General features: G+C 34.0%; 1 protein-coding gene across 1 annotated transcript in view; it reads left to right on the forward strand.

The window, feature by feature from the left end:
• KIF15 (kinesin family member 15) overlaps positions 1-20976 on the forward strand; it is a 34699-nt gene that overhangs the window by 4017 nt on the left and 9706 nt on the right. The window contains exons 4-26 of the mRNA XM_031590360.2: positions 198-274; positions 1131-1168; positions 2353-2450; positions 2823-3002; positions 3744-3953; positions 4047-4172; positions 4985-5107; positions 5829-5952; positions 7592-7683; positions 8418-8627; positions 9379-9556; positions 9990-10131; positions 12423-12564; positions 12854-13051; positions 13956-14063; positions 14776-14881; positions 15262-15427; positions 16748-16898; positions 17919-18001; positions 18337-18412; positions 18676-18762; positions 19606-19710; positions 20542-20664. Of these exons, the coding sequence (XP_031446220.2) occupies positions 198-274; positions 1131-1168; positions 2353-2450; positions 2823-3002; positions 3744-3953; positions 4047-4172; positions 4985-5107; positions 5829-5952; positions 7592-7683; positions 8418-8627; positions 9379-9556; positions 9990-10131; positions 12423-12564; positions 12854-13051; positions 13956-14063; positions 14776-14881; positions 15262-15427; positions 16748-16898; positions 17919-18001; positions 18337-18412; positions 18676-18762; positions 19606-19710; positions 20542-20664 (2943 nt within the window). The remainder of the gene's footprint in view (positions 1-197; positions 275-1130; positions 1169-2352; positions 2451-2822; positions 3003-3743; positions 3954-4046; positions 4173-4984; positions 5108-5828; positions 5953-7591; positions 7684-8417; positions 8628-9378; positions 9557-9989; positions 10132-12422; positions 12565-12853; positions 13052-13955; positions 14064-14775; positions 14882-15261; positions 15428-16747; positions 16899-17918; positions 18002-18336; positions 18413-18675; positions 18763-19605; positions 19711-20541; positions 20665-20976) is intronic.

Genomic DNA, 20976 nt, shown 5'->3' on the forward strand with positions numbered 1-20976 from the left:
TGAATTTTACTCAATTTTTTCACAGAGAGTGTTCTGTCACAAAGGCTTACCATGTTTTATGACTTTTTTGCTGTGAGAGATCTCCAAGGGTCATGATAACATGTCTGACCCTAAATAATGCAATTATTTCATACGTTATGATAGAAGAGATACTTAAACTACTGGAGCCAAGTGTCTTCTCTTTCCTTTGTCCCCAGGAGTCAGTGTTCTCAAGTGTGGCCAAAAGTATTGTTGAATCATGTATGAATGGCTACAATGGAACCATCTTTGCATAGTAAGTCATTTAATGGTATTTCATAGAAATTACACTATTTGAGGAGAGTTTGTTAGTGACTAATAGTGGTTTTAATTTCCTGAGTCTGCTTAATGTTACAGTGTTTGAAAATGCTTCCTTAGTTCAGAACAAGGTAGAAAATGTTCTTGCACTATTGAAGTATACTTCTTGTTTCAGCTTTCAAAGTGTTTCCAGAGGAAAACTATATCCAAGATTTGTAGCATTAATATCACCGTATTAACTGAAAATATTTTCTCACTTTGAAAACTGAGTAGGCACTTTTGTTAAAAATACTAACTTGAAGGGCTGATCTTATGCAAGTGTTACTGTTTGTTTATTTTTAGTCTGGAACAGCTTTTGCAAAGCTGAACTCTACTTTGTTACTATTTATAAATTTGGAAAAATCAAGTGAAATTGCTCTGAAACTTCTCTAGCATTATTAATAGCTATGGATAATAAGAGGATATATTCAACTTGAAAGGATTTTAATTGTTAGTTTATGTATGCTACTGAGTGACATTAAACTAATTTTTCTGGCGCAATCTTCTGGGATTTTATGTGTCTATTTGAAAGCCTTTATTTTAATGCTGAGTTCCACTATTTCCTTTCCAACAAAAATGCAAAAGAAAAGGGGGGGGGAACCAAAGAGGGCTGTGAAAAGGTAATTTATCTAATGTGGTCAATATTCACTCTTCTATTTTCATATATTCTCAGCTTCCCTCTGTTGTTTTTTTTAATCTTCTCTTTCTTACATTTGAAACTGTCAGTTTTCTTTAAAAGATATAGATTAATTTAAAAATCAAAGCAAGGATAATGCTTTGTTGTTTTATTACTACTTTTTGGGTTTTTTTCTTAGTGGCCAGACTGGATCAGGAAAAACTTTTACTATGATGGGTAAGTGCATTAAGACAGCTTTATCTTACACTGGTCTTTGTATAGAACTCTGTATAGAAGTTGTGAGTAAGTGGTTTCTTAATGTTTTTTTTCTGGAGTTGAAATGTCTCCTTGGCTCAAATGCTGGGGATGATTGAGATTTTTCTCTTTTTGTAGGTAGCTTTAAGGTTTAAAGGATCATAGAATCCTTATTGTTGGAAGTATCCTTTAAAGGTCATCTAGTCCAGCTTCCCTGTAATGAACAGGGACATCCACAGCTACATCAGATTGCCCAGGGCTTAATCCAGCCTCACCTTGTATGTCTCCAGGGATGGGGCATCAACCACATCTCCAGGCAGCATGATTCAGTGCCTCGCTACCCTCACTGTTAAAGACTTTTTCCTTGTATCCAATAAATGGTGTGGAGCTCAGTGCAGTTACTCTTTGTATCAAGATAGATAGCAAAGAACAGGTACTCTCCTCCATCTTTTTGAGGTTGTACATTTTGTTTTTGACAGGAGAAAAACTTTTCAGTGGAATCAAACATTTTGAGTAAGCTGCCTCAAAAAATGAGCAGTTCTGCAGTTTTCCCTGTTTGGCTGATGTATCCTACATGCATAGAAAAAATATTTTAATATGTAACATTCTTTCATATTAAAATTATAGTGAGGTTTTCAAAATAACTGGTTCATACCCAACTAGGAATTTAAGACCCCTCAGTATATGAAACCTATTGTATTTTGTTCATCATACAGTGGTAATTTTAAATGCGTTAATATTTCATTTGACATTAGAAGGTTACTGAAATAACCAAAATTGTATGGCTGATCTGTTTAAGAGGACTACATAGAAATTAAGTGAACACAGGGCTAGAACCACTGTCTGTCTGATTATTCAAGTCAGGCTTAAGGCCTCATCTGTACTATTTGACATGGAAGTTCATGTTTTATACTATTTTAGACTTAGGTAACCCTAAGGACAGAAAATGACCTTTCACAGGGATCACTTTGCTTTTGTTTAAACCTGATTGTGGAATATTGTCTCAGATCATGAAAGTTGATTTTGTTGCAGTTCTGAGGTTTTGCCATAAACCGATTAAAACTTACTGAAGTCCTCTATAATGGCACCTTGGAAAAAAAAAACAACAGCCATTTCACTTGAGTAATACTAACTAATTAAAACTTTTTATTTAAAAATCTCTTTAGGACCATCTGATTCTGATAATTTCACTCACAGTCTGAGAGGTGTAATTCCACGGAGCTTTGAATACTTATTTTTTCTAATTGAACGTGAGAAAGAAAAGGTACATTTATTTTATGCTTACTAATGTAGTGAAGTATGTCTCACATCAAAATTTAGCTAAGGCTGTTTTGTAATCTGGTGTGTAGAAGTGAAGTTTCTGAGATTATGGCTGACTTGCTTAAAATCTATTAATCAGAAGCAATTGCATCTAGTTCTTCAGATACATGCATGCTTGTTTTGAGTCTGAAAATGCATCTAGGTTTCTGGATGATGGTTGTCATCTGAGAATCAAGGGATGTCAGAAATGCATAACATGCCGAAAATACATAAGCAAGATTACAGCTTTATATATATAAAAATAAAATCACTGTCATACAATGAAAAGCTTAGTAAAGTCTAGTGCATTTATAGTGTAAATTTTTGTGTTTTGAAGGCTGGCAGTGGAAAGAGTTTTCTCTGCAAATGCTCTTTTATTGAAATCTACAATGAGCAGATATTTGACTTGCTAGACTCTGCTTCAGCTGGACTCTTTCTTAGAGAGCACATCAAGAAGGGGGTCTTTGTTGATGGTGCTGTTGAACAGGTGTTGTCATCTGCTGCTGAAGCATACCAGGTATTTTTGCCACTTTTAAATGTTTGAACTTTTAATCTTGATTAATGGCCTATTTGGTAAACATTTCTCTAATTTAAGCACTTGGTTTTCTGTGCGGTGTCTGTGATGCCCTTTCCCTCATCTCTCTTTCCAAAGCACTGGTAAAAGTCTGTGACTAGATAGCATTTCTTGACTATCTCACACCTGTAAGAAATCATATAGTTCTAAAATATATGGAATATATGAATTGCAATCACCATAATCTCCATAATACTCTTCACATCTTTGAAATAGCAACAGAAAATTACATCCTGTGCTAATTAAGCAGCATGCATGTTTCAGAAATTGTCAAGTTGATTTCTCCAAGAGTGAAGTGCACAGTACTTTTGTAACTTCAAATACTCTTTTCCTTGTGTACTGCTAATATTACAAGTATTGGATATGTTTTATTATACTCTGAAACAGCAATGACACTCTAGGAGGGAGGAAATTAAAATTGTAATTAGTTTTTTATTAAGCTTGACTATTTATTTGTATAATATTCCTCCCCCTCGTTTTTTGTAGAATCTCTATCTCTTGTATATATTATGTAAATATTTTTAATGTAATATATTGTATAAAATATTGGAAAGAACGTGCTTGTCCTTGAAATTTTTGAAAGCTCTTGCACCAGTGTCTTATTACTGTTTATCTCACCTTCAAGTAAATACCAGGTCCTGCCTGAAATATTTGTTTAATGTCTTTTTCATGTTTATTAATTAGGTATTAACTATGGGCTGGAGAAACCGTCGTGTAGCATCAACCTCAATGAACAGAGAATCCTCAAGGTCGCATGCAGTTTTCACTATCACAGTGGAATCCATGGAGAAAAACAATGATATTGTTAACATTCGTTCTTCTCTTCTCAACCTGGTAGACTTGGCAGGGTCTGAGAGACAAAAAGATACCCATACAGAAGGACTGAGATTGAAGGTTAGTTCTGTACTATCTGTGGCATCTTTTTCCTTTCAGTTGTATTGCCTTGTCCCATCCACCAGATCTGCTCACTTCTATTTTCTATTCCAGGAAGCAGGTAACATAAATCGATCACTAAGTTGCCTGGGCCAAGTAATCACAGCTCTTGTTGATGTGGGTAATGGAAAACAGAGACACATTTGTTATCGGGATTCCAAGCTCACTTTTCTGCTACGGGTAATATATATCCTCTGGGTTTTACATACTAATTGAGGTAGAAACAGTATGTGGTTGTTTGGGTTTTTGTGTGTGTGTGGTTTTGGTTTTATTTTGTTTTATTTTTAAATTCAGCTTTGGCAAACTGACCACATCTACATAAAAATGTATGTTAGTATGGGGGCATGTGGAGTAAAGCATGAAAAAGATCTTTTCGCCTAAGCAGATGTTCCATTGCTGTTAACTGAAGACAAGAAATTTACTTATGTTTCCATTTTCTTTTTACACATTTGTAAGTGTTGATAAAGAAGTGTATGCTTTCTTCCTTACAATTTGGGAATTAAAATTTGGGAAAGACTCTGTATCAGTGATATTTAGAGACTGGTTGAAATGTATGACAGGGTCTCCAGAATTAGTTTGTGTGCTAATGGTTAGTGTGATATTGAGCATTTGACAAATTTACTGTTTCCTATTTGAAAATTCATGGATTGTTTTCGAGCTGATCAGAAAATAAAGATAGAAGCATTGAAAGATGAAGCATTCTTCTCTGTGGGATGCCAGCACTCACTAGAACTCTGAACGGTTACTAATATCAGTATGTTTTTTATTTTATACAACACAGTTGTATATAAAATTTCTTATGCTTAATACAGAAATTATTATTTAAAATGGCAAAACTTCAGCATTCCATCCATTTCATGTACACTTTAGAAGTAAGGACCTCAGAAGAGTTATATCACTTTGGTGTAACATGATTTTGCATTGTAGTACTAGGCTTCCTGTGTAGCCCCAAATCTGCAAATAAAGCTAATTTCTTTGATTTTTTTAAACAGGATTCCCTTGGTGGTAATGCAAAAACATGTATAATTGCAAATGTCCATCCAGGATCCAGGTGTTTTGGTGAGACACTGTCAACCCTTAATTTTGCTCAGCGAGCAAAGTTGATTAAAAACAAGGTAAACAAGAACATTGATGTCTTTATTGTTGAATCAGACCTTTTTTTTTTTTTATCATTTAAATTACATCTCTACAAACAGGATAACTTCATTGATACACTCTCTTGCTATCACTCATTGAAATGAATATAACATCTTAAAATACTAAGTTTGCTTTTCCTGATCTTTTTTTACAAACTATTTTTGAAACGAATTTGTTTGCTTTTGATTATGAGTTGAGAACAACCGCTGGAGATTTGACAAAGGCTCAGGATAGTGTTTGTGTTCATTGCTTCTTCTCTGAGCACTAACATTAGAAAATGTAAAATGTAAGCAAATCTCTACTAAAAGTTGTTGTGAGAAGTTTAGATTCAATGGTATTCAGTACATCTAGTTTTTCTTTATGCTAATATCAAAAAAGTAATTTCTCATGAGTGAAAGTATGTTTACATCTTTCTCAAAACTATTTTATTCATCATATACTGCTTAGCTTTGTTTTTCAAGATTATCTAGAGTAAACTGTACAGAAAATATTCAAATTTCTTAATCATTGTTTGAGCAAAAGTAAATTATTGGCTGCTCAGTAACTTGAACATTTAGCCATGAGTTCTTTCTTAAGAAAGACCTAAAGAGTTCTCAGTAGTTTGATTGCTTTGCAGTCTTTCAATTTTCTTTAACTATGAAGTATAATAAGCTTTCTATTTGTACTTTCTCATAATTTTCTCTTAAATATTTATGAAAGGCTGTGGTGAACGAAGACACACAAGGAAATGTGAGCCAGCTGCAGGCTGAAGTCAAGAAGCTGAAAGAGCAACTTGCTCAACTTACATCAGTGCCATCTATGCATGATATTTCTGTATCACAAGGTAAGAGTTAGATTTAAAAAGAAAATTTGCTTCTTTTGTAGCTTAGAGTATGTTGGAGCTTTGTATAATTCATCATGTTTCTCAGCAGTGGTTTTGTAGGTACCAGCCTGTCATGGTTTTATGATTTTTGGTTATCAGTATTCCACATCATGTACAGAGATTGCCTGTATTTTATGTTGCCTCTATTTACATCCAGTACTTTGTAGAAGTTCTTAATATGTTATTTCATTGCTCTCAAAAGTTTAAGTACTGGGTTGTGTTTCCTGAAATAATACCTAAAATAAGTGGTAGGTTGCCCAGTACTTCCAGTAACCAAAAATTTACCTATGATTTTTGTATATTTAGGTGGCAGGGACACTAAGGTGTTGATACTGTCTATTGAATCTGCATTCCTTTTGATCTCAGGGCTGGCTTTTTCTCCTCTTCCCCATTTTGCCTCTTCAGGAAGATCTTAATAAGAGTACTTGACTTTCAATGAAAGGCTTGTTTCCTTGTAAGATGATAATGTTTTTATCTAGATATATTTTTTTCTTCTAATACTTTATCACTAGATGGTTATAGCTGGCAATACTTTTCTTCATGGAAATAAGCTACCTATATAATGTTTGATTACAAGGCAATAAAGTTATCTTGTAACTCCTGCTTTGCTCCCCTCTTCTCTGGCCTCTTCTCTGACCTTGACAAGAAATAGATCCAGTTTCAAAAGATACTACAAAAGTTAGAAAGACTTGCACAATACAAAGCATCTGTGGTTGAGTTTTCCTAAGGAAAAAAAGACTTCTCCACAAGAATATGCATTTAAATTGTAAAAAGTCAGTGATTATGGGGGCACCAAATCTGTTGCTCCCAGGTTACTGATGGAGAGCTAAAAAACGTTGTTAGACTTATGACAGAGTTCTTGAGGAAAGCAAGTGATAATGCTAAAATACTGAAGAGAGATTTTATGAAACAGCTAATATTATAAAAGGTGCATTTAATCTATACAGGTAAATTGTGATGTTTGTAATACTTACAATAATAATCACACAAAAATGCAAAATCTGCTTACTACAAACTTTATGATCATAATGGCATTGTTTTTGTCTATTAATTGAGTGTAAGGTAGTATTTATAACTAAGTAGACTTGCCTGGATGAAGCAAGGAAAGCTGTTTTTAGTTTCTGAAGTCAATTAGTTAAATCCATTTTAATCCTTGTGTGAACACTTTACTTCCAGTTTAAGTTACTAACTGTCCACTTAATTCATGTTTATTTTCTGAATTTCCTTATAAAGCAGTTAGTGTATTTTTAATATGTGCAAACTACAATAAAAATGTGAGTAATATGTTATCAAGCTCATTTTGTAGGGTTTTTACATTTTATTAGATATACTCTTGAACAAACTGATTATTTAAGAAAAGTTAATGGTAACGTTGTTGAACAATATTGTTACATATAAAATTATGTACATTGGTTCTGGTCCCTATAAGCTCACTCAGATAGCTAAGAATTATAGTCTAAACTTCTTTACTCTGTGTATCAACATGATCTTTGTAGAGGAATTATGTTGTTTGAAGAATTCTTTATGCAGCTGTCATGTTATATGTGTATGTGATTAAGTGATATTTTAATAAACTTGGCATTTGGTTCTTACCCTACAGATGCTGCTGAAAAGGAGAAAAAAAATATAAATTACGTTAACAACTTTATTGAAGCAATGTTGTTCTGGGAGAAATCAGAATGTGAGAAGAAGGTAAGAAAGCAGTTGTATTTCTAAGTGCATTCTACAGTACTCTCTTGTAGAAGACCAGTGAGCATACTGAAATCAATTGATATTTATTTTTTATTTTTTGAATAAAAACACTCTGTCCAAAGCTTATAAGCTTTAGTAACAAGGAAACAAGTCAAATACCAGTTGGGATAAAATCCTTCATCTCAAATTCAGACAAGCTATAAGCTTTCCTAATATGATTAGGTTTAAGACGTGATTTTTTTTTTTTCATTAAAAAATTTGAAGACAAAAACAAACTTTTGTTTTAGTTAGTTTTGAGGGCATCTCAGAGCATCTGGATCAACACTGTGTTTTTGATGCAAACCTGCCAGTCATTCATTTTGCTGTGCTCTGGTTCATGTCATGGTGCAGTGCTGGATCATTAAAAATTGATTGTTTTTGGAAGAAACTAACTAAAAGAGACGTTCAAGGAGTGCACATGATATGTTTCCCTGTCTGTGAATATTTAGTCCACAGAATCACATTGGAGCTGCTTCTAAACAAAGTTTTTCAATTAATATAGTGTGAAATTTGAGTTTTGGGTGTCAGTTTTTGTTCTGAACAGATCTGCTCCAAATAAATGATAGTTTATATATTTCCAGAAATTACCATGAACTGAGTTTTGCATGATTTATGTGCCTACATATGTAGGTGATGTTTAAATTAATCTGGTGTAACTATCACTTTTTCATTAATCTATGTATGTACTTTCTAAGAATTTACTAGAAAGAATTGCTCAACTAGAAGACTTGTGTGCCAAGAAGGAGAAATTCATTCAGTCCAATAAAATGATAGTCAAATTCCGTGAAGATCATATTGTTCGCTTGGAGAGATTGCATAAGGAAGCTGGTGGAAGTTTATTGCCAAAAGAGCAAGAAGATCTCCTCAGTGAATTGAGGGAGGAATTGCAGACACTTAGAGAACAGGCAAGTCTTGTGGTGGTTTTTTTTTTTTTCTTTTTTAGAACAATTTTGTTTTGTGAGAATAGCTCACTTGATGGAGTTGTGCGATGGATGGATTCAACCATTTTGGGAAAGACAGGAAAAAAGGGGACATAAAGTGTTGCCTCTTTATGTAAAGAAGTATCTCAAAAAGCATAGTTCCCTCCATTGGAAGGTGCTCTGAGTGGGTTTAAGAGTTTGAGTGTTTGCATAAGAAAATCCAGTAAGGGAGATGTTACAGGCAATATTATTGAAGTTAGGTAGTAGAGAATCCAGTCTCCTCTAAGTGACTCAGTCAAATCACAGATACGCATTCTTAGGAAGAACCCTCCATGACATCTGCTGAAAGAGCAAGACAGCAGGGTGCAAATAATGCAGGAGGTCTCTCAGTGAAAATACTGTAGATGTTAGATGGGCCAACCTAGCATGGTGCTTGAGGAAAGGAGACTTCAGATTATTCATGGATATTGTTTGTGAAGCAGCTCTGGAGAACAAAGAAACTAAAGAGAAGATAGATCTTTAAAAATAGTTTATTTCAAGTACAAGAATAATTCAATAGTTAGGGAAAGGAGTAGCAATTTATAAGAAGACTAGCTTGAATCAGTCTGAGTCTTGTAACTGAGCTGCAAAGAAAATGGGGAAAAATAGCAGTACAGAAATCAGGACAGACATTATTAGATATGTATAGTGTTGTCTGTAAAATAAAAACTGTTGAAAAAAATAATGCTTATCACAGATGGAACAACACCCACGAATTGCCAAGTATGCCATGGAGAATCATAACCTCAGAGAGGAGAATAAAAGACTTCGTTCTCTACAATCAGTGAAAAAAGCCCAGGAAGTTGATGCTCAGACTATTGCAGAACTAGAAAAGGCTTTTTTGCAAGCTTCAGCCACAGAGAAAAATACTGGAGGTAAAAATATGCTAAAGTGTTTGAGCTAAATAAGCTTACTGCATTCCTGTTTTGTGTAAAGTAGTGCTGGAAATGTCTTGATGTGTTGTTTTTTTTTCCCTTTTGTTAAAGTGATACTTGAAGACTTAAATAAAACAGGTTTAATTCACTTTCTTTGTGTTGGCCTTCTTGCCAATACAGCTGTAGGGTATTTGGATTCATTTTAATCTTGTGCATACCATCGCTAATCTTATTCTGTTGTCCTTACCTCTATCATGGGTGCTCTAGTAATGTTAATTATTCTAGTGGTTGTCATGTGGGCTGTAGCTGATACCTATTTTGTTCAGCCGCTGTTGCTGTGTTCAAAAGTCTGCAGATGAATGCTTACATTTGGGTAAAAATTAAGATATTTGAGGTACTCTGTGATTTCAGAGGGGCTGTTTCTGTTCCTTAGGTCAGCACGTATATTCTAGCACCATATTAGCTGAAGGCAACTCTCTGGCATCTGTTGAGAAGCTGAAAGCACGCCTGCTACAAACTCAAAGTGAACTGGCGAGTTCAAAACAAGAATATGAAGAATTTAAAGAGCTAACCAAGTGAGACAAAACAATATAGAAATGTCTTCAGTTAAATGCTTTTAATTACTTTTCTTTTTTCAATTGAGATTCAGATCCTGGATATATAAGAATGTATTCTTTATATAAAAGTTTCAGAAAGACAATATGCACACAACCTGTTCCAGTTAACTCAGTTACTCCCAGACACACACACCTGTGAAGCAATCACTGCAGTGTGGACATACTTTCAGACTCATTGTCTTTCCAAAAGCTTTTCTTTATGCTAAGAGGCAAAATTATGCTTCACAACATGCCAGTGTTGCACGTGTCTTTGAATCACCTCAAGTCACCTGCTTCTTGGAACAAGGATCTTGGCTTAGTCACTGTGTTGAGGAAGTGTTTACAGTAACTGAAATACTACAGGGGGAAACAGTGATAAGAACCAGTGACTGATTGCTTTTCAGGAGTGGGAAAGATTTTTTTGCTTGTTGTTGTATTCTAGTGCTACAAGACTTTCACATAACTTCTACAAGGTTGCAGGTGGGAGTCATTATAAATGTAGAATCCAAGCATTCCAGAAAGTTTTTACTAATCTGTTGATATTCGTCTCTACTTCAAATATTTTTAAGACGGTGATAAAACCACCATCCTCAGATTTGTTACTGGAAAAGTTTTAATTCAAACTGGCACAAAGGGATGATGTCAGTAGTTCATTAATGTCCATTTGCTGTGACATCTAAACATGAGTTTACTGTTAGTTTTTGTCTTGAAGTGAGCACAAGATAACGTGAAAGGCCAATGTAATGCTTTCAGTCTTTTTTGTTTTTATAAATATATATATTCACATTCCAGTGAGTAATACATGGGTTATCTTGATCAGTTCTGGTTCTGAAAAATTCAGATCCTGTGATTACAGATGCAAAAAAAATGAGTTCAGAGAACATAATATCAAACTGGAAAGCAAAAGACACCTGTCTTTTTTTTTTTTGTTTTTCATCCTGTGTCTAACTCTGTTTTGTAATGACCTAGAACTGATTTTCTACTTGGTGCTTCTAGAATTAACCTTTTCATTTTTGTTTCACTATTATTTTTTTTTTTGCAGAGCAGCTTTGTAATGTGCATTCTGTGCATTCAGACAATTGTACAAAATACATTTAGATTTGAGTATGGTAAATCCTATGATCTTTGTATATTATAATGTAACAATCTTCTGAATCTATCAATTCAGCAGTGATAGCAGCATCTATTGTCCAGTATCACTGATTACAGAGTTTTATTCATAACTTCACATATCAGTTCATTTTCCTTCCCATGCAATATATTTTTATCTTTTGTATTCAGAGTTTTGTGCATGTCTTGATTTCTTTATAGTACATACATGTTTTTGTTAGCAATTTCTGGCATTTTACCTAGTGAAGTCACACAGAGTACTTTTGATGCTCAGAACTCATAATGGAGTCACCTCTGGACTTAATAAATGTTAAACTCTGTTCCAGTTTTGGAGTAACTGGATGCTTTATTTTGTATGCAAGTGATGACTGTGTGCTGTAACTGAATAAACAGAGCAACACAACAATTTTGCAAAAAACAATCTGTTAATTTTTCTACTCTTAGCAGTCAGAACTGAAGTTCTACTTTGTTCCCTCTGTTTCGTTGCAGAAGCTAATATTACGATGCAAAGTTACAGCATTCAACTGCCAAGAGATGAAATAGTATGTTTCCTTTGGTCTGTATGCTTTGACCTTACAATTATGTTAGTAAGGCCAGCAGTCACTGTAATACCTTGTAGGTCTGCAAAATACCTAATGAAAATTATCCCTAAATTTCTGCTCGACTGTTGGCTTTTAGTTAAGGTGTTTCTGTAAGGCAAAATAAACTTAAAAGAGCAGCATTTCCAAAGGAAAAAAAATCTTAAAAGGATTTTCTTTAATCCTGGCAAGCACCAGTTCAGACTTCTTGTATAACTGGATAACATTTTTAAAGCTTAAAACCATCTTGGTGGGGGTGATATCACTTTCTCGTAAAAGGAATTGCAGAGTTCTCAAATTATTTCCTACCGTGTAATGGATTTTTTCTGACAAGTTTAGTTACCCATCTGCTTTCTTCATTATGAAAGCACAAATAAACTTCTTAGCTTTTTAATTTATTTTTTTAACACAACATAGAGCAGTGATGACTTTCTTCTCAAAAAAAAAAAAAAAAAGTACTTCGATCTTTGTCCAAGAGTACAGTTTCAGTATGATGTTCACTGGCAATGCTGCAGCTTATTCTTACTTATAGAAGCATATTCATCAAAAGTTTTTGACTGTACTAAAATGCTTTCTAAACAGGAAAAAGCATATGGAACTGGAATCAGAACTTCAGTCCTTGCAGAAAGCAAACCAGCACCTTGAAAACATTCTGGAAGCAACCAAAGCACACAAACGCCGAGAAGTGTCTCAGTTGCATAAGCTGCATAGAGAAACTCTTAAGGTATGAAAGAATTTCTTTAAAGCCATGTGAACTTAATTCTAAGTCGTGTGAGAACACTGGCCTTCATTTCTAGGATACCTTAGCCTAACTACAGTAATCTATACATGATAAACTAGGAATGCTGCTTTTTGTTTTGAACTATTTCCTTAGTTATTTCCTGCTGTAATCAGGTGACAAATCTGAAAGCGTAGTGATTTAGAACTAAGTGACTTTGATATATACAATACTAGAGAAAGCTTAATTCCTTATTGCAGTTAAAATAAAGAGTGTTTTGAAATCTCTGTAACAGAACATAACTACTCCAACAAAAGCGTACCAGCTAAGGTCTCGCCTCGTGCCACGTATAAGCCCAGAGATCTCAGATTTTCATTCTGAAGATTTTGAGTGTTGCAAAGAGATGATGGATGACATTTTTAAAGAGCCAGTTCCCCCAGAGATGAATGAACAAGCATACGAGGCCATTGCAGAGGAGCTCAAAGTGGCACAGGTGAGTGTTTGAAATAAAAAGTGGAAGTAAGTGAGTAACTTCATAATAAAGCAAGTTTGGGCATGAAGTAACTTCCCCTGCCAAATATGTTTTGATGAGCATAGGAAACTGAAGCATGTGGTGAATACTTAAGCCATCACTGAAATGTTGTCTAATTACACAATGTACTTAAAAGGGATTACACTGAAAGTATTGAAAGGGATTTGGGAGTTGTATATCTTAATCCCAGACAAAGCTGAAATTTGCAAATAGCTATTATGTAGAAAAAATGCATAGCATTTCTTAAACTGTGATTTGAGATAAGCAGGATACTTAACCTTTTACTGTTCTAGCCTGGTAACTCCTATCTAAAGCATCTTCCTTATAAGTGCGAAGTGACAGCTACGTTTGGAACAATGTAAAATACTGCATTATTTGAAGAAACCTGCCAAATACTGCTTGCCATAAAAGAGTGTTACATAGTTATCTGAACTATCCTCTAGAAATGGAATTAATTTTGGTGCTTGTAAAATAAATGAAATAAAACCAGCATGCATAACAGCCAAAGCTCTGTGAACAGACGAAAAGAAATGTATCTAGTCAATATTTTGAATAATGTCATTTTTAAGTCTTAGATCTCTAAGATGAATGTGCGTCTGAGAATGAAACACACATGTAAGTGCTTATATGATTTGGACCTTGTTCTCACAGATGGATTTTCTTGTGCTCTGGCAGTCTAGTTGGAAATAGGAGAAATAGGAGAAATCAATAACTTAAGTTACCAGTTGATTTTTGGATGTTCTTTTTACTGCTCGTTCAAGTCATTAAAAAAAAGAGTTTGTATTTAATATGCACACAGTAACGTATGGCCCTTAAGAGTAACTGAAAGATGAATATTCTAATTTTGAATTCTTTTGTGTCACAGGAACAACTGAGCACAATGCAGACAAAGCTGGATGAAGAAGAAAGCAAAAATATAAAACTCCAGCAACATATTAATAAACTGGAACATCATTCTGCACAAATACAGGAGGTGAGAAATCAGTATAATGAAGGTTTATGTTTGAGTGATATCTACCACACTTAAACTACTGTCTTTTAGCGAGGTCAGAAGCATTACTTGCATTTTGACTTTTGAAAAAAATAGTAGCATCATAACTCAGGGCTGTACAAAAAGGCAGGAACTACAATTAAAATAGCAGCACAGCTTAAAAATAATTAATAAATAAGTTGTAATTCTGAGCTGGCTGGATCTTAAGCTAAAACATAAGCAAATAGACAATCAGGATGTCAGTGCTTGTTTTTGGCCAAGTTCATTATTTCTGGAGAATCAGAAAGGAGTCACCGCAATGTTGAACTTCAGAATGCTGAATATACTGCTTTCCTCAGTTGGAAACGAGTTGAAAAGTCATTTATATATAAAATATTTACAAGTCTTCCTTAATCAATCACTTCCTTTAATATGAAAAGGATAAACAAGGCTTGTAGTCCTTTATCTGATAAATCTGTTCTAGAGTAGACTTCAGCTCTCAAGCTGTGCATTACTTTTAAATGATCTTGTTCTCTTTAGAAAAGGTAACTTCTTCATTTATATTGAAGTATTTTTTCTTGAATTTCTATTGATTTCAGATTCACCTGCATCAAACTGTATTTATGATCAGCTAATGAGCAATTCTGAAACGTTGTTACAGCTCTGTGACTTAACCTCCTATGTTTATTTTCATTTAAATTTTTTACTTCTCCAGCTTCTTTCATCTGAAAGGAATGACTGGAGTAAAGAGCGTGAGGAGCTACTTGAGCAAATAAAACTGCTTGAAAAGCAATTTCAGGATGCTCAAAGCAAGGCTGATAGTAAGTCTGTGGAACACTGAAATTCCAAGTGAAGTTTTGAGGTTGTCTTTATGTTATGAATCAACACTAGTACATGCTGAGTAACTAATTTGGTTTAAGATTTCAAATGTCACACAGGTTTGATTTAAAATAAATCTGTGATAGTTGCAGAATAGCCTTTTCTCTGCTCAGTCTTCTACAGTATGCAATTTTGATGAGTGTTCTCTATTCATTCTGATATGAATAGAGTACAGGATGCAATATTTTTAAAAGAAAATGTGATCCAAAAATAAAGGGAAATTCTTTGGCAGTGTAAGGAAGTACAGTAATTTCTGATGGAATTTGATTCTGCCTTTTTCAAAATCAATCATTTATTGACTTTTCACATTTATTTTTTTTAGTATTAACAAGTGAAGTCCATGACTTACGCATTGTCCTGCAGTCTGCAGACAAGGAGCTGTCTGCTGTAAAACTGGAATATAAAGTCTTTAGGGAAAAGCAAGAGAAGGAAATGAGTCAGCTTTCTGATAGGCATATGGATGTACAGTTCAAGCTGGACAGTGTCAGGTATGTTGGCAGTTTGGTAAAATGTCTTAACCTTCCTTCTGAATGCATCTTCTCTTCTGTCTGCAAACTTGCACTTTGCATTTCGTAGACACACAAAAAGCATCCTTAAATGTTCTTTCCTTTTTTTTCTTTTCCCCGATTCTTTTCAGATGCAGGGTAGAACATGAGGAAATTAGCAGAAAAATAATTAAATAGTTCTTCAATTCTTCAATTCTTCAATTCTTCTTCAATTTTAGTTTTCTTATAGCGTTTTCCCATTTAGTAGGAGATACCTATATGCTTAAGATAAGTAGAGTGGGTTTTTTAAGCCAAGTCTTAAAAATTAACTATCATTCCACTACCTGTTCACATGATGCAGCTGACAGAATGATGCTGATTTAAAAATACAAGCAGAAAGAAAGAAACAACAACAACAAAAGAAACCAAAGCTTGGCTGTTGAAGTCGGAACATGTCGCTGTGTTGTATGCAATAATAAGCATTAAGCATTGTTGGGAGTGAGGTTTTAATCACTAGTGTGACCTGGCTGTGCTGTTTCTTAATAGGTTTGGGGGGGGTGACTGCTAATGTTTTGATTTGGTTTTGCCTGGAAAGCTTAACTACATTTATTGCATTTTAATGGTTTATGTTTCATCCAAAGTTTTTTTCTGAGTGATGCATTGTGATATTGGGAATCTGCAATTGAAATTGTGTTATGGTGTCCTTGATGCCTTTATCAGCAAAAGTACTGACTTATTTGTAGGGTATATGCTCTTACTGGAGGCTCTCCATTAATAACACGACCCCTAACACTTGTTTAGTGGTTCTTTTATTCCTCTTTGCTGTTCACTTTTGTGAAAGATCAAATGAAGCAAGTTTCCAGGGTAGCAATTTGAAGAAATCTGAGTTATTTCCCTTTAGAGTATATAAAGGCTTTATATGGGATAATTAGCCAGATACCAACTAAGCAGATATGGGTACTCAGGACTGTTCTAATAGCTACAGAGTTCTTTGTCCAGCAATTGGGAAAAAAACAAAAAAAAAGCCATTTCTGAACACTGTTATCAAGATCAGGTAACTGAAATTTCTATTGAGTTTAGCAAAAAAAATGGATTATTTCTAGGGATCAGAAGCAGTGTTCTGCCTTCTCTGCTAGTGCCATTTAAATTTCCTATTTCATAAATATGGGGTTTAGAAAGAAGTTCTGTCATAGTCACTTGTTTTGAAAATAACTGTACTCTGTGGATTCACTGAAGCTTGTAAAATACAATTGGTTGGAATGTTTTTATAATGAAACAAGATGTTAACAAAGTGGGTGTTGTTGTTTTCCTTTTTAAATAAAGGCTGGAATATGAAAAGAATCTTGAAGAAAAAGCAAGCCTTCAGGATGACTATGACAATTTGCAAGAAGTGACAAAGTTTGAGACAGATCAGCTGAAGCAACAGCTTGAGGACAGACAACAAGAAACTGAAGCAATGAAAACTGAGCTCTGTGTAAGAAAAAGCTCTTAGAAGACTATGTTATACAGTTACTTATATAGCCAAATTACTTAATTTCTGTTGTTATATCACCAATAATAGCTTCCGCAGTAATAATAGGCTTCCTAGCATTCTCTTTTGCAGACAAAACCAAAGGATTTTCTTTAAAAAAAAAAAAAAAAAGGACAAGATTTTAGCGAATGCAGTCTAGAAGAAATGATCCAATACCACAATGTAGTAGCAGTTTTTTGGCTGAATAAATTCCTCTGGAAATTTTGAAGGAAATAGGTCAGTTAGTAAAGGAATAAGAAACTGTATTGGGAAAAGAACCCTGACATCTAAATATCACTCTTCTATCTTAGTGCTAGCTAAAATGAGCTTGTGTATCCCTTCTTGGAGGGAAAAAAGAAAAAGAATTTGCTTTGTATAGTGGATGTAATTTTGTTAAAATGTTTTATGATTTTTGTGAGGAGTCGTTGTCCTGCAATTTAGTTGCTGCTGTCCTTGACAGACTGTCAGACTGCAGTGACTGCAAAACAGCAATAAGGTTGCTCAAGGGCTTTTGTAAATGATATTTCCTGGTTTTCTGCAGTGTATGCTTTTTGCCTACTCAGCAAGTTTACTGTAACATTTCTCTTTGGGTGTCTAAAGGAATACTAACAGATTGAAAAAACGTGATTTTAAATTACTCTTAGTGCAATATCTTGAATTGCTGGTTAAAATTTGAAACAACTTCCTCTCTCTTTTATTAATCTATATTGGAAAATTCTTATTTCTCCTTTAAAGACTTGGGATTGAGGAATGTTACAGCCATGGGGTATTAATATCAGTGGCAGATAAGAAGAGCTGATTTCTAATCGTAACTATGTCTTTACTTTAGCCTTTTCCTGGACCAATTCTAAACATCTTTCCAATTAGGCTTTTCTGAGTTTTTTTTCCCCAGTTATTTCTTAGTAGTTGTTTAGTATTTTATTTTAAGTTATTCTAAAAGCCTTCTTTTAACTTTTTATAACGATAAATATTTCTGTGTTCTAGAACCTACTAAAACTCCTGGAAGCAGAAAAAGAACATAATCAGAAACTAAGATTACAATTACAAGAAGACAAAGAAAATTCAAAGTGAGTTTTACTTCCTTGTGTCATTTATTTTCGTCTAATTTCATTGGTTTTGTCTTATGCTAGGTTTTATCCAAACTATATAAAAATGAGGTATTTTCACTCCAATTAACATTGCAAATTTTCATTGCCAGTAAAGTTCTTCACATTGAAGGTAAGTTTATCGCTGGTAACTTAACTATTAGTTTTATATGATAATGGAAAGCACTTAGTTTTTTTTCTTTTCCCAAACTTCTTTAAGTGCAGGTGAGAATAACCATACATGACTTGATTCTTGTAAAAGCTCTCTTATGTTCTGATCATATTTCTCATGAGAAATATTTTTTTCTCTTCTCCAGAGAGCTCTTGAAAGTACTTGAAAGAGCACAAGTGGAGAAACCATCATCTGAAATGTTGACACGATGTGAACAGCAGGTACAACAGCAGAACTGAATGACTAAGTCAATTTTGATGGATATCTGTGCGTGTTAATAGCAATTCTGTTGGAGAGCTGACTGTTCTTTAGATTATCAGCAAAATAAATTTAGAGTTCTCAAATTTTAGATTGTTAAGCTTAAGCTACTCTTAATTTTTCTGTTAAGGTAAACAACTTAGTTTCTTCCATTTTTTTTCCTGGCTTTGTGCTTAAAGTGTGTTTCAAAAGTATTTAAGTCTCTTCATAATATTATTTCTTCTAGGATGAAAAACTGCAGAAATTAGAACAGGAGTTGGCTGCTGCTGAAGAGATTATTGTTTCTTTGAAGAAGACAAATGATGCGGATAAGGTTTGTGTTTATTTCTGTTACTGCTACCTAGCTTTGCAGGTAGCTCTATGCTCTGTTTTAAAAGCTCAGAACCTTTAATTCTGTGTTTGTAGGCAATTCTGGCTGTATATTTAGGTAAAATACGTCCCACCACTTACTGGAATTGAGTTTGTGGGGTGGTGGAAATTAATCTGCATTCAAGGAAAACAAGTAACTAAAGGGGGAAAAGGAGAGCAAAGGTTAAATGTCTCTGCTGGACAGAACATCCTATGTGGAAATGATGCCTAGATCCCCTGCTGAAAAGATGGCTTCGGCTTTTAAAGTGCAGAAGCTCCCACAGCACAAATATTTATGCTGTATGTAAAGCAGTAGTTCTTTTATTACTCAGAAGATATACATGTTATACACTTAAAGGTTTTCCATGCTAAAAATAAAAAAATAAAAATTAGAGGTCAGAAGAATCTGGTACTGTTGGTGAGTGGTGTTTCTTGAATGCATCTTTTCACTTCACAAATAAATATAAACAAAGAAAGTAACCTTAAACTATAGTACAGTTAGAAGCATGTCACAGCCTGGGTATAAATCTCTTATAATAAACAAAGCAGATTATTTAATACTTTAAATAAGTGCATAGACAAAAACAAAACTGTAAGAACTTATTTCCTGTTTCTCATTTACATGTGTATATTGGAGCCTCATTTTCAAATGTCTGTTTGAAATTTGGTATTAACAGCTTATCCACCAAAGCAAGTTCAGTAATGAGAAGCATGTATGTATATATCATTTTATACGTGTATTTTATACAGGTATTTTATTTTTAATGTAAGAAAAAATGTCTCCAGATTAACCTTTTTTATGTTGCAGGAAGTTGTAACTGACTTGATGAGACAGATCCAGGAGTTGAGGTCTTCAATTAATCATAAAACTGAATCCATAGATGGGCTAACAAGAGAGCTGGAGGATATAAATGTATGTTCTGTCATTTTGAAGGACATGGTGTCGTTTCTCAGAAATGGAAGGCAATGACATGTCTTATCATGGGTCTCAAACAGCATAACTTGCTGTAGTGTTTTAGAAAGAAACTTCTTTGTTTTGACATGTTGAAATCTTCTGAACATTTTATGCCTAAGGCTGTCTTGAAAACTGAACTCTTTCCACGTGGTGGGTAAAGAGCAGTGTCTCTAAGGGGACCTATTCACATCCTGTAAACTACACTCAGCTGACAGTCACATTTAGATTTTCTCAGAAAATGGTGATTTCAGACATGAGCAACTGAAGCAGAATTGTAAATTCATTTGTGAGGAAGTGAATTTTTATGTAGCTGAGATAACTATCTTCTACATCAAAAAAAAAAACAAAACAGCCCTGAAGTGTTTATGTGAATATTAATAAACATTCTACATCCTTATTAAAAAGTATTTCGCTTGCAGGCTGATAGAGTGTAACCCACAACACAGTTCACTGGTGTGCAGCTCTAAATGCTGTCTATCAGTGAGCTACTGACAAAATGTTCATGAGAACAATTTCTGTATATGGTTACATGTTTTTATCAGTAATTATTTTGGCGATTCATATGTATTAATTTTTTTCCATTGTTCTGACAACTCATTTTTAATAATATTGTTTGAACAATTTAACTAGTCACTGATTTAAGCAATTGATACAGTTGAGATTTTTAAACATTTTGTAGTTGCTATTATAAGGATGTGGGATATGCACTTATTTATTCTGCGTTTGCCAACTTGCTTTTATAACAGGCTTTCCTAAGATGCTCTAAATTTAATTTAATCTTTTTCTTAGTGCAAGTATAATTTTGTTCTGGCTGCAAAAGAAGAAAGCAAAGGAATCATAGAGGATCAGGAGAAGAAGATTGAAGAACTGAGGGAAGCCTTGGAGAGAAGACAAATGGCAGATAATGTTGAGGTAAAAACATTTATGGTGGTGTGTGATGATTATTTAACAGATTAATTGGATGTGTTTTTTGCCTAACATACTTGTGTAAAACTTAACATCATTTCAGTTCAAAATAAAGCTGGTTAGGCTGCTCTTAAAAGAAATTTTTAATGAGATACCTGACAAATTCTGTTAAATTATCACATTACTCGACATAAATATTTTATAAGCTACTTCATTAGAAACCTATGCTGAAAGTCTGGTTTAATTTTGTTAAGGCCACTGAGGAGTCATCAGCTGAATTTAATGGTAATATTAGATGATGCAGCTGAGAAATTAAAG

This window comes from Phasianus colchicus, chromosome 6 (assembly GCF_987193195.1).
Source record: "Phasianus colchicus chromosome 6, bPhaCol1.hap1.1, whole genome shotgun sequence".
Taxonomy (NCBI): Eukaryota; Metazoa; Chordata; class Aves; order Galliformes; family Phasianidae; genus Phasianus; species Phasianus colchicus.